Source organism: Peromyscus californicus, unplaced genomic scaffold (genome assembly GCF_007827085.1).
Source record: "Peromyscus californicus insignis strain IS unplaced genomic scaffold, ASM782708v3 Scaffold_4__1_contigs__length_199733344, whole genome shotgun sequence".
NCBI lineage: Eukaryota > Metazoa > Chordata > Mammalia > Rodentia > Cricetidae > Peromyscus > Peromyscus californicus.
This window is the reverse complement of record NW_026294562.1, coordinates 163,240,691-163,254,181: the sequence shown is the minus strand read 5'-3', so window position 1 is coordinate 163,254,181 and position 13,491 is coordinate 163,240,691. Positions and strand designations below refer to the sequence as shown.

At 46.4% G+C, this 13,491-nt stretch overlaps 1 protein-coding gene across 1 annotated transcript in view; it reads left to right on the top strand.

Moving 5' to 3' along the window:
* LOC128124027 (vomeronasal type-2 receptor 26-like) overlaps positions 1-13,491 on the top strand; it is a 28,681-nt gene extending 15,190 nt beyond the window's left edge. Inside the window, exons 5-6 of the mRNA XM_052760262.1 lie at positions 9,965-10,088; positions 12,515-13,491. Of these exons, the coding sequence (XP_052616222.1) occupies positions 9,965-10,088; positions 12,515-13,491 (1,101 nt within the window). The remainder of the gene's footprint in view (positions 1-9,964; positions 10,089-12,514) is intronic.

Genomic DNA, 13,491 nt, shown 5'->3' with positions numbered 1-13,491 from the left:
CAAACAATAACATGATCAGGCCTATCACTTCAATACCCCAGTGCCGGAATTACCTTCCATCTTATTAGGCTTTCTATTGCTGTGAAGAGACACCATGACCATGACATCTCTTATAAAGGAAAAACATTTAATTGGGGTGGCTTACATTTTCAGAGATTTATTCCATTATCATCTTGGTGCATCTTGGTGGCTTGCACTTAGACATGGCGCTGGAGAAGGAGCTGAAAGTCCTACATCTTGACATATGGGCAACCGGAAGTGAACTGGGTCATTGGGCATGGTCTGAGCATATATAATACCCCCAAATCCATCCCCGTAATGACACACTTCCTCCAACAAGGCCACACCAACTCCAAAAAGTGACATCTTCTGATAGAGCCTATGAGCTTATGGGGACCAATTACATTCAAACCACCACAGTTATCAAGATCCAATCATCTTTAAATATCCACTGTCAGGTAACCAGTGGTCCAACACAGGAGACTTTGGGAAACATTTGAGGTTCAAGCCCAGACATTTACTATCACAATCAGAAGTAGTGTTGGGATAGTTATGTCTATGTGTGGAGTCTGGTGCATAGAAATGCCTCAGCTGCCTAACACCAGTGTACATAGAGTTCTCTCCTCTACAGCTTGATCTAACTTTGTTCTGGTGGCATCTCCAGTCAACGGTGGCCTTAAGGCTTTCCACATGAGAATGAGGTTCCCTTTCTTTTTCTTTTTCTTTTTTTTTTTTGCTTCAGCTGCTGTTTATTGACATTCAGGTGGGCACTATAGCAACAGGCCTGGAGATGATGCTGCGGTAGAATGGAAGGTGCAGAGTGGAGTGTGTGTGTCTGCAGTAACAGCTGAGGAGTGCACAAGGAGGAGCGGGGGAAGGCCAAGGCTGTTGGGGAAGCAAGTCAGGGCCAGGGCCAAAGGCTATCTACACAGGAACCTGGGCCCCGTACCCTAAGCCCCTACTCTTGCGGTCTCCTGACTCCAGGCCAGGGCTGGGAATTCTCTGGGCAACTTTCTACAGGAACAAAGTACACAGAGATGTCGCTGCCCTTGTGTGATAAAGCCGGAGGGTTTCCAGTTCTGCATTCCTCCTTCACCCCTGGCTTGGGTAGGGCCACATGATAGAGAGCTGGGCTTTAGTCCACGGTTCAGAGAGGCATTAATTTTCTCGGGTGTCCCAGCCCACCAGCGCCACACTATGGCCTAGAGTGAGCACTACAAGCGTTGCTGGACTAATGGATGGGATGGGGGAGGGGCTGGGAAAGGGCCTGGAAGAGGGGCTCCAGAGGGCCATCAAGGCACAGGCACTACACGCATGGTGTTGGTTCCCTTGTTCTCCCCCCTCCCGTCCCCCTCACCTTCCCCTCAACCCCCCCCCTCCCCCATTCCCATCTCCTCCAGGGCAAAGCCTTCCCCACAGACTAAGGTCAACCTGGTAGACTCAGTCCAGGTAGGTCTAGTCCCCTCCTCCCAGGCCGCGCCAAACAATCCTGCATAGGCCCCAGGTTTCAAACAGCCAACTCATGCAATGAGCACAAGATCTGGTCCCACTGCCTGGATGCCTCCCAAACAGATCAAGCCAATCAACTGTCTCACCCATTCAGAGGGCCTGATCCAGTGGGGACCCCTCAGCCATTGGTTCATAGTTCATGTGTTTCCATTCATTTGGCTATTTGTCCCTGTGCTTTATCCAACCTTGGTCTCAACAATTCTCGCTCATATAAGCACTCCTCATTCTCGTTAATTGGACTCCCAGAGATCCACCCGGGTCCTAGTCCTGGATCTCTGCATCCAGATCCCTCAGTAGTTGGATGAGGTTTCTAGCACAACAATTAGGGTGTTTGGCCATCCCATCACCAGAGTAGGTCAGTTCGGGCTGTCTCTCGACCATTGCCAGCAGTCTGTTGTGGGGGTATCTTTGTGGATTTCTGTGGGCCTCTCTAGCACTTTGCTTCTTCCTATTCTCATGTGGTCTTCATTTACCATGGTCTCCTATTCCTTGTTCTCCCTCTCTGTTGTTGATCCAGCTGGGATCTCCCGCTCCCCCAAGCTCCCTTTCCCTCAACCCTCGCCTTTCATTACCCCCACTCATGTCCAGGCTGTTCATGTAGATCTCATTCCATTTCTCTGTCATTGGGCGATCCCTGTGTCTTTCTTGGGGTCCTGTTTTCCAGGTAGCCTCCCTGGTGATGTGAGTAGCAGACAAGTCATCCTTGTTTCATGTCTAGTATCCTGCTATGAGTGAGTACATACCATGTTTGTCTTTCTGAGTCTGGGTTACCTCACTCAGGATGATTTTTTCTAGATCCATCCATTTGTCTGCAAACCTCATGATGTCATTGTTTTTCTCTGCTGAGTAGTATTCCATTGTGTATATGTACCACATTTTGTTTATCCATTCTTCAGTTGAAGGGCATCTGGGTTGTTTCCATGTTCTGGCTATTACAAACAATGCTGATATGAACATAGCTGAACAAGTGCTCTTATGGTGTGGTTGAGCATTTCTTGGGTATATGCCCAAGAGTGGTATAGCTGGATCTTGGGGGAGATTGATTCCCAATTTTCTAAGAAAGCGCCATATTGATTTCCAAAGTGGTTGTACAAGCTTGCATTCCCACCAGCAGTGGCGGAGAGTTCCCCTAGCTCCACATCCTCTCCAGCATAAGGTGTCTTCAGTGTTTTTGATCTGAGCCATTCTGACAGGCGTAAGGTGGTATCTCAGAGTTGTTTTGATTTGCATTTCCCTGATGATTAGGGATGTTGAGCAATTCCTTAAATGTCTTTCGGCCATTTGAGTTTCCTCTGTTGAGAATTCTCTGTTTAGTTCTATAGCCCATTTCTTATTTGGACTGTTGGGCATTTTGATGTCTAATTTCTTGAATTCCTTATATATTCTGGATATCAGTCCTCTGTCAGATGTGGGGTTGGTGAAGATCTTTTCCCATTCTGTAGGCTGTCGCTTTGCCTTGTTGACCGTATCCTTTGCTCTACAAAAGCTTCTCAGTTTCAAGAGGTCCCATTGATTGATTGTTTCTCTCAGAGTCTGTGCTACTGGTGTTCTATTTAGGAAGTAGTCTCCTATGCCAATGCGTTCAAGACTACTTCCTACTTTCTCTTCTAGCAGGTTCAGAGTAGCTGGATTTATGTTGAGGTCCTTGATCCACTTGGACTTAAGTTTTGTGCACGGTGATAGATATGGATCTATTTGCAGCCTTCTACATGTTGATATCCAGTTTTGCCAGCACCATTTGTTGAAGATGCTTTCTTTTTTCCATTGTGCACTTTTGGCTTCTTTGTCAAAAATTATATGTTCATAGGTGTGCGGATTAATGTCAGGGTCTTCAGTTCTATTCCATTGGTCCACATGTCGGTTTTTATGCCAGTACCAAGCTGTTTTTATTACTGTAGCTCTATAGTAGAGCTTGAAGTCAGGGATCGTGATGCCTCCAGAAGTTGTGTTATTGTACAGGATTCCTTTGGCTATCCTGGGTCTTTTGTTTTTCCATATGAAGTTGAGCATTATTCTTTCCAGGTCTGTGAAGAATTGTGTTGGTATTTTGATGGGGATTGCATTGAATCTGTAGATTGCTTTTGGTAAGATTGCCATTTTTACTGTGTTAGTCCTGCCTATCCATGAGCATGGGAGATCTTTCCATTTTCTGACATCTTCTTCAATTTCTTTTTTCAGGGACTTAAAGTTCCTGTCATATAGGTCCTTCACTTGCTTGGTTAGTGTTACCCCAAGGTATTTTATATCATTTGTGGCTATAGTAAAGGGTGATGTATCTCTGATTTCCTTCTCCGCTTCTTTGTCCATTGTATATAGGAGGGCTACTGATTTTTTTGAGTTGATCTTGTATCCTGCTATGTTGCTGAAGGTGTTTATAAGCTGTATCAGTTCCTTGGTGGAATCTTTGGGGTCGCTCAAGTATACTATCATGTCATCTGCAAATAGGGAAAGCTTGACTTCTTCCTTTCCAATTTGTATCCCCTTAATCTCCTTATGTTGTCTTATTGCTCTGGCTAGAACTTCAAGTACTATATTGAATAAGTATGGGGAGAGTGGACAGCCTTGCCTCGTTCCTGATTTTAGTGGAATTGCTTTGAGTTTCTCTCCATTTAATTTGATGTTGGCTGTTGGCTTGCTATAAATTGCCTTTATTATGTTTAGGTATGTTCCCTGTATTCCTGATCGCTCCAATACCTTTATCATGAAGGGGTGTTGGATTTTGTCAAATGCCTTTTCTGCATCCAGTGAGATGATCATATGGTTTTTTTCTTTGTTTATATGGTGTATTACATTGACGGACTTTCGTATGTTGAACCACCCTTGCATCCCTGGAATGAATCCTACTTGATCATGGTGGATAATTGTTTTGATGTGTTCTTGGAGTCTGTTTGCCAGCATTTTATTGAGTATTTTTGCATCAATGTTCATGAGGGAGATCGGTCTGTAGTTCTCTTTCTTTGTTGTATCCTTGTTTGGTTTAGGAATTAGGGTAATTGTAGCCTCGTAGAAGGAGTTTGGTAATGTTCCTTCTGTTTCTATTGTGTGGAACAATTTAGAGAGTATTGGTATTAACTCTTCTTTGAAGATCTGGCAGAATTCTGCCCTGAAACCATCTGGTCCTGGGCTTTTTTTGGTTGGGAGACTTTTAATGACTGTTTCTATTTTGTTAGGGGTTATTGGACTATTTAAATAGTTTATCTAGTCTTGATTTAACTTAGGTATGTGGTACCTATCCAGAAAGTTATCCATTTCTTTTAGGTTTTCCAGTTTTGTGGAGTAGAGGTTTAAGTATGATCTGATGATTCTCTGGATTTCCTCAATGTCTGTTGTTATGTCCCCCTTTTCATTTCTGATTTTGTTGATTTGGATGCTCTCTCTCTGTCTTTTGGTTAGTTTGGATAAGGGCTTGTCTATCTTGTTGATTTTCTCAAAGAACCAACTCTTTGTTTCATTAATTTTTTGTATTGTTCTCTTTGTTTCTATTTTATTGATTTCAGCTCTCACTTTGATAATTTCCTGGTGTCTATTTTTCCTGGGAGACTGTGCTTCTTCTTGTTCTAGAGCTTTCAGGTATGCTGTTAAGTCTCTAGTGTGAGATTTCTCCAACTTATTTATGTGGGCATTTAGTGCTATGAATTTCCCTCTTAGTACTGCTTTCATAGTGTCCCATAAATTTGGATATGTGGTGTCTTCATTTTCATTGATCTCTAGGAAGTCTTTAATTTCATTCTTTATTTCTTCCTTAACCCATTGGTGATTCAGTTGGGTATTATTCAGTTTCCATGAGATTGCAGGTTTTCTGTAGTTTTTGTTGTTGTTGAAATCCAACTTTAGACCATGGTGGTCTGATAGAACACAGGAGGTTATTCCAATTGTTTTGTATCTGTTTAGATTTGTTTTGTGGCCAAGTATGTGGTCAATTTTAGAGAAGGTTCCATGGGGTGCTGAGAAGAAGGTATATTCTTTTTTGTTAGGATGGAATGTTCTGTAGATATCGATTAAGTCCATTTGAGTCATGACATCAGTTAAGTCCTTTATTTCTTTGTTAAGTTTCAATTTGGGAGATCTGTCCAGTGGTGAAAGTGGGGTGTTGAGGTCTCCCACTATTAATGTGTGGGGTTTTATATGTGATTTAAGCTTTAGTAATGTTTCTTTTACATATGTGGGTGCCCTTGTGTTTGGGGCATAAATATTCAGAATTGAGACTTCATCTTGGTGGATCTTTCCTGTGATGAGTATGTAATGCCCTTCTTGATCTCTTTTGATTGATTTTAGTTTGAAGTCTATTTTGCTGGATATCAGGATGGCTACACCCGCTTGTTTCTTAAGACCGTTTGATTGGAAAGTCTTTTCCCAGCCTTTTATTTTTAGGTAGTGTCTATCTTTGAATTTGAGATGTGTTTCTTGTATGCAGAAGAAAGATGGGTCCTGCTTTCGTATCCATTCTGTAAGCCTATGTCTTTTTATAGGTGAATTAAGTCCATTGATATTGAGGGAAATTAATGACCAGTGATTGTTCATTCCTGTTATTTTTTGGTGGTGATGTGTGGGTACTTCTATACGTTGGGGTTTACTGCTGTGGCTTTATCTGTTGCCTGTGTTTTCGAGGGTGTATCTGACTTCCTTAGTTTGGAATTTTCCTTCTAGTGCTTTCTGTAGGGCTGGGTTTGTGGATAAGTATTGTTTAAATCTGGCTTTGTCATGGAATGTCTTGTTCACTCCATCTATGGTGATTGAAAGTTTTGCTGGGTATATTAGTCTAGGCTGGCATCCATGGTCTCTTAGTGTCTGCATTACATCTGTCCAGGTTCTTCTGGCTTTCAAAGTCTCCATTGAGAAATCGGGTGTTATTCTGATGGGTTTGCCTTTATATGTCACTTGGCCTTTTTCCTTTGCTGCTCTTAATATTCTTTCTTTATTCTGTACGTTTAGTTGTTTAACTATTATGTGGCGAGGGGACTTTTTTTTGGGTTCTAGTCTGTTTGGTGTTCTATAAGCTTCTTGTATCTTCATAGGCATTTCCTTCTTTAAGTTGGGAAAGTTTTCTTCTATGATCTTGTTGAATATATTTTCTGTGCCCTTGAGTTGGTATTGTTCTCCTTCTTCGACTCCTATTATTCTTAGGTTTGGTCTTTTCATGGTGTCCCAAATTTCTTGGACATTTTGCTTCATGACTTCGTTGGCTTTAGTGTTTTCTTTGACTGATGAATGTATTTCTTCTACTGTATCTTCAACGCTAGAGATCCTCTCTTCCGTCTCTTGCATTCTGTTGATTATACTTGCATCTGAAGTTCCCAATCGTTTACTCAGATTTTCTATTTCCAGCATTCCCTCTGTTTGTGTCTTCTTCATTTTTTCTATTTCCCTTTTCAGGTCTTGGACTGTTTCCTTCATTTGTTTCATTGATTTTTCTTGATTTTCTCTCAGTACTTTATTGTTTTCTTCCAGGACTTTATTGATTTCTTCTAATTTGTTTGCCCTTTCCTCTAGTTGTTTACAGCATTCTTCACATTTTTTTGTCTTTTCCTCTACACAAGCCTCTAGCTTCTTCATGATGTCATTCATAAGGCTGTTTTCTTCTGCTTCTTCCAATTTCTGATGTTCAGGTCTAGGTGTTGGAGGAGGGCTAGGGCCTGGTGATGCTGTATTGCTATTCATTTTGTTGTATATGTTTCTGGCTTGACAGCTGCCCATCTCCTTGTGGTTCGTTCTTGGCCTTATCCGCACACTTGGTTCAGACAGACCAGTGTTCCAAAAGGGAAGTCTGGAGCAAGATGGGAGCTGGGGGCCGGCCTCTAAGTCTCAGGAAGAGGCTTGGGGCTCAGGCGGATGGGCGTGGGGGCAGGGCGTGGAGACTGCAGGGTCTGCCAAGGGTCTTGGAGAAGGGGATCCTTCCTGGTGGGGCTAGCAGGGAACCTGCACGGTGGCCAGAACCTGGGGCCAAGTTGGGCAGGTCTTCCCTGGAGTGGCTGGTGCCCAGGGATGGGGTCTGGGGCAAGGAAGGGCACTCATCAGTGTTCCAAAAGGGAAGTCCGGAGCAAGATGGGAGCTGGGGGCTGGCCTCTAAGTCTCAGGAAGAGGCTTGGGGCTCAGGCGGATGGGCGTGGGGGCAGGCCTTGGAGACTGCAGGGTCTGCCAGGGGTCTTGGAGAAGGGGATCCTTCCTGGTGGGGCTAACAGGGAACCTGCACGGTGGCCAGAACCTGGGGCCAAGTTGGGCAGGTCATCCCTGGAGTGGCTGGTGCCCAGGGATGGGGTCTGGGGCAAGGAAGGGTACTCACCAGTGTTCCAAAAGGGAAGTCCGGAGCAAGATGGGAGCTGGGGGCCGGCCTCTAAGTCTCAGGAAGAGGCTTGGGGCTCAGGCGGATGGGCGTGGGGGCAGGCCTTGGAGACTGCAGGGTCTGCCAGGGGTCTTGGAGAAGGGGATCCTTCCCGGTGGGGCTAGCAGGGAACTTGCCCGGTGGTCAGAACCTGGGGCCAAGTTGGGCAGGTCTTCCCTGGAGTGGCTGGTGCCCAGGGATGGGGGCCGGGGCAAGGAAGGGCACTCACCAGTGTTGCAAAAGGGAAGTCTGGAGCAAGATGGGAGCTGGGGGCCGGCCTCTCAGTCTCAGGAAGAGGCTTGGGGCTCAGGCGGATGGGCGTGGGGGGCAGGGCGTGGAGACTGCAGGGTCTGCCAGGGGTCTTAGAGAAGGGGATCCTTCCCGGTGGGGCTAGCAGGGAACCTGCCCGGTGGTCAGAACCTGGGGCCAAGTTGGGCAGGTCTTCCCTGGAGTAGCTGGTGCCCAGGGATGGGGTCTGGGGCAAGGAAGGGCACTCACCAGTGTTCCAAAAGGGAAGTCCGGAGCAAGATGGGAGCTGGGGACCGGCCTCTAAGTCTCAGGAAGAGGATTGGGGCTCAGGCAGATGGGCGTGGGGGCAGGGCTTGGAGACTGCAGGGTCTGCCAGGGGTCTTGGAGAAGGGGATCCTTCCCAGTGGGGCTAGCAGGGAACCTGCCCGGTGGCCAGAACCTGGGGCCAAGTTGGGCAGGTCTTCCCTGGAGTGGCTGGTGCCCAGGGATGGGGTCTGGGGCAAGGAAGGGTACTCACCAGTGTTCCAAAAGGGAAGTCCGGAGCAAGATGGGAGCTGGGGGCCGGCCTCTAAGTCTCAGGAAGAGGCTTGGGGCTCAGGCGGATGGGCGTGGGGGCAGGACGTGGAGACTGCAGGGTCTGCCAGGGGTCTTGGAGAAGGGGATCCTTCCTGGTGGGGCTAGCAGGGAACCTGCACGGTGGCCAGAACCTGGGGCCAAGTTGGGCAGGTCTTCCCTGGAGTGGCTGGTGCCCAGGGATGGGGTCCGGGGCCGAGATTCCCTTTCTTATATTTCTCAAGCATGAATGACACATGCTATGTGTTCCAAGGACTTCTTTGAAGAAGCTTTCAATGGCCTTGGTCATGGGAGGGTTTTCTGCTGTCTTCTGTTGTGGCAGCGAGGTCAGCATGCCACACTTCCATCTTCCTAATCCTTGCCTGGAGGTAGAGCTCCGCTAAGAAAAACTGAGTCATCCTTGGCAGGTCCAAGGTAAAGGAGAGGATGATTAAAGTGTGGTGTGAATGTGTGTGTGTGTGTGTGTGTGTGTGTGTGTGTGTGTGTGTGTGTGTGTGTGTGTGTGTATGTGTCTGTGTGTGTTGAGGGAGTCAGTACTTAAATTTTTTTCTCTTATTGAAGCCGGATGATACTTTACTATTAGAGTTTAAGTGAAAAACAGCAGTGCAGTCAAACTGTAAGTCTTAGCAGCTTCAGAGATGTAGATGGAGAAAAGTAAGTGAGATCATCATGTCTTCTGAGTTAGACATGGAGTGCATCAAGTAGCTACCAGGCTGTTGGGAGTTTTAGAGAAAGAAATTGAAAACCACGAGCATCAAGGAAATCTTATCTAGGCTGTGGACTTTAGTAATGGCAGCCAACATTAAAAATCTTTTCAAAGGTTTTTTACATATATGGATGTTTCCCTGCATGTATTTTTGTGTACTGTTTTGTGTGCCTGGTGTCTGTTCAGGCCAGAAGAGGACATTAGATTCTGCAGAACTGGAGTTACAGTGTGAGTTGCCCTACAGGGGCTTGGAATTGAACCCTGCTCTTCTGGAAGAGCAGCCTGCACTTTTAACCACTGAGCCTTCTCTCCTGCCCCTGTGCATTCAATTGTTGATGTAGGAGCCCCAGAGACTGGGAAACAAAACGCATCACATGTTTAGCTATGTTTTTGAATCCCTTAGCCAAGAAAGGCAGACGTAGCCCTTCCTCTGTTGCATTCAAAGTTACATCTCCTGTCTGGCATCTGATGGGATAGACATTTTTTCTGAAAGGCATCTATCTCATCTAGAGTTATGTGAGGAAACTGTTCTGTTCTGGTTCTCAGGCTGAGGTCAAGCATCTGTATTCCTGGAGAGTCCCTGGTGACACTGTGCTCACTGTTACTAGGTGCCCAGCTCTGTCTGCAGTGAAAGCTGCCTTCCAGGGTTCAGCCAAGTGCCCAGGCTAGGAGCCCCCCACTGCTGTTTTGATTGCAGTCCCTGCCCTGAGGGACAGTTTGCAGACCAAAGAGGTAAGGACGTGTGGAGCTGGAATCTGGGGCGTGGGGTCAAGAGGGCACTGTGAGCCTCCTGTACTTGTTCATTGTCTTTGTTACTGTTCTACTGTTGTGAAGTGACATAATGACCAAGGCAGCTTCTAAAAGAAAAGCATTTAATTGGGTGCTTACTCAGAGGATCAAAGCATAAGTCCATGACCATCATGGCAGGAAACATGGTATGAGACAGGCAGTCATGGTGCTTCAGCAGTAGCTGAGATCTTACCTTCTGATCTACAGGAACCAGGCTGCTAGAGAGGTGGAGCATGTGCCTGGTGTGGGAGTTTGAACTTTCAAAGGTCACCCCCATGGACACCCCTCATCCAACAATGCTACACCTCCCAATCCATCCCAACAGTTCACCAACTAGAAACCTAACATTCAAATATATGAGTCATTCACAGTCAAAACACCACACCCATCCACTGAGATATTGCAGTCTTTGCTTTTCTGTGGAACACCAGCCAAATGCTAGTCTTATGGCTGTTCTTATTTAAATGCTTTGTTCAGACAGACAAGTGCACTTCCCATATGTGGGGTGTAGAATGAATACACCCCTAGCAAACACAACCCATCCTTGGCCTCCAATCAAGAATCAGGTACTTCTAGAAGCTTCTAGTAATATCGTAACTGAACCCTGGCTTTTGACACACTGATGAATTTCACTTGCTTTTTAAACCTATTGTAAGTGGAAATGAATGGTAAATGTTCTTGATTTCCTTCCTCCTGTATGTTATTGGGGTCCATTCCAAAGGTTGAATGGCAGCAGACCACTACATCCCATACTGTTTGAGCTTCAGAACATATTCCTTTATCATTGTGAAAGCCCGAAATGTGGAAATGCAAAGCAAAATTATCCTCAGGGTTGGTGTTGTGTGCTGTCTCACTCTTGCCCTGGCACAGTCATCCCCTCCCTGTGTGCTCTCATTTCTTCATGTGTGTGTGTCTGTGTGTGTGTGTGTTGTTTCCTTTTGTCTTTGGTATGTGGTTTGGTTTTGAGACACTGTCTCACCCCTAGCTCTGACTGGTTTGTCACTCCTTATGTTGACCAGTCTGTCCCCAAACTGATAGAAATCTACCAGCCTCTCCCCTTCAAGTGCTGGGATTAAAGTCATGTGCAGCTACATGCAGTCCAATTCCCTCTTCTTATTAACATAGTAGCTTTGTTGGAATTAGGGGCTAATTCTACCCTGGTGACACCATTTAAACTTTATTACATCATCTCCAGTTTCCTTATGGCAAAGTATGTCCCATTTTGAGGTGCTTAGAGACAGGACTTGAAGAAATGAATTTTGGGGGACAGCTCAGTGTTAAACCCTTTTAATTTGACTAGTTACTGATACTCTTGGAAAGAAATGAACCATTAAAAACTCACAGAGGAGACAGGTTGTGCTGGCACATTCCTATAATCTCAACACTCAGGAGGCAGAGGCAGGAGGGACTTTGGGGATTTTGGTCTGCCAGTATAGTCAACTCAGTGATGTCCAGGTTCAGTGAGAGATCCTGTCTTAAAACCTAAGGTAAAAAGGGGGCTGAGGAGATGCATCAACAGTTAGGAACACCCACATGGTGGCTCACAAACCCATGTACCTCCAGTTTCAGGGGAACTGATGGCAAATTCTGAGTTCTGCAGGCACCAGGCATGCACATGATTTCCATACATAGGTGTAGACAAAACAGTCAAGAAGTAAAATAAAATAAGGAGTTACAAAATAATAAGCTTCGGAGTCTGGTGAAATGGTTCACCAGTTAAAGTATTCCCTGTCAACCCTGACAGTGTGAGTTCAGTTCCTGGGACCCGCATGGAGGAAGGTGAGCACCAAATTCCTGACAGTTGTCCTGACCTCCACGTGCACACCTTGGCATGTCTGAGCCCATGCACACATACACACACCAAAATATACAAATAAGTTTGATTAGAAAAATAGGGTGAGGGAAATGACTGAGAAACAATATCTGATGATAATGTCTGGTCTTGAAAAGTATGTATATCCACTTACATACATTTGTGCACACCCAAACCTGCACATACACAAACTCACACAATTTAGTATAGTGGTACAGGCCTCTAATCACAGCACTTGAGAGGATGTGGAAGGAGGCTTAGGAGTTGGTGGTCATCCTCTGCTACTCAACAAGTTCAAGGCCAGCCTGAGTTACAAGAGACACTGTTTGAAGACAGAAACAAAATCCTCACATAAAACAGATACAGACTGTGCAGGTTTTTCTTTTGTGTCTCTTCCTCTAATATCAGCCATTCCAGCCCTGGTCACCAGGAGTAATTCATAAATACATGACTTGATGGAAAGGCTGTAAGAGCACTTAGTGCTAGGGATGCCTTCCTTCAGAGCTGGTGTAGTTCATTTAGTGTTGCAGAAATGGTGTCTGTGTGTCTCCCATAGACATGAAGAGCTGTCTTCTGTGCCCCAAGGAGCAGTACTCGAGCCACACGAGAGACCGTTGCCTGCCCAGGACAGAGATCTTCCTGGCCTTTGAGGAACCTCTGGGATTCATGCTGGCTTTGGTGGCACTCTTCCTGGCTGGTCTGGCTGTCCTGGTTCTGGGAGTGTTCCTGAAGCACAGAGACAGCCCTGTGGTCAGGGCAAACAACAGAAGTCTCAGCTACTTACTCCTGCTCTCTCTTTGCCTCTGTGCCCTGTGTGCCTTGCTGTTCCTTGGGCGACCCAGTGTCTTTACGTGCCTCCTCCGTCAGACCACCTTTGCTGTGGTGTTCACGGTGGCCGTGTCCTCTGTTCTGGCCAAGACTCTCACAGTGGTCCTGGCCTTCAGGGTCACCAGGCCAGGGGACAGGATCCGGGTATGCCTGAGCCCTGGGGCTTCCACCTCAGTGGTCCTTATTGCTTCCTTCATGCAGGTTGTTCTTTGTGGGGTCTGGCTAGCCACCTCCCCACCATTCCCAGACAGGGATATGGTCTCAGAGTCCCAGCACATTGTCATCCAGTGCCAGGAGGGTTCTGGCACCATCTTCTTCTGTGTGCTGGGCTACTTGGGATTATTGGCAGTGGGTACCTTCTCTGTGGCCTTTCTGGCCAGGGACCTGCCAGATGTCTTCAATGAGACTAAGTTCCTGAACTTCAGCATGCTGCTCTTCTGCAGTGTCTGGACAGCCTTCCTGCCCCTGTACCACAGTGCCCGGGGCAAGTCCACTGTGGCTGTAGAGATCTTCTCCATCCTGGCCTCCACTGCTGGCCTTCTGGGTGGCATCTTCATCCCCAAGTGCTACATCATCTTGCTGAAACCAGAGAGGAACACCCCTGCCTGGCTAAGGCAAGGCCACCAGACACATCAGGAGGGGCAGAGTGAGATGCTCCAGAGAAGGTGTGTCCCCAGATCCACACCACAAAACTTCATGGTCTAG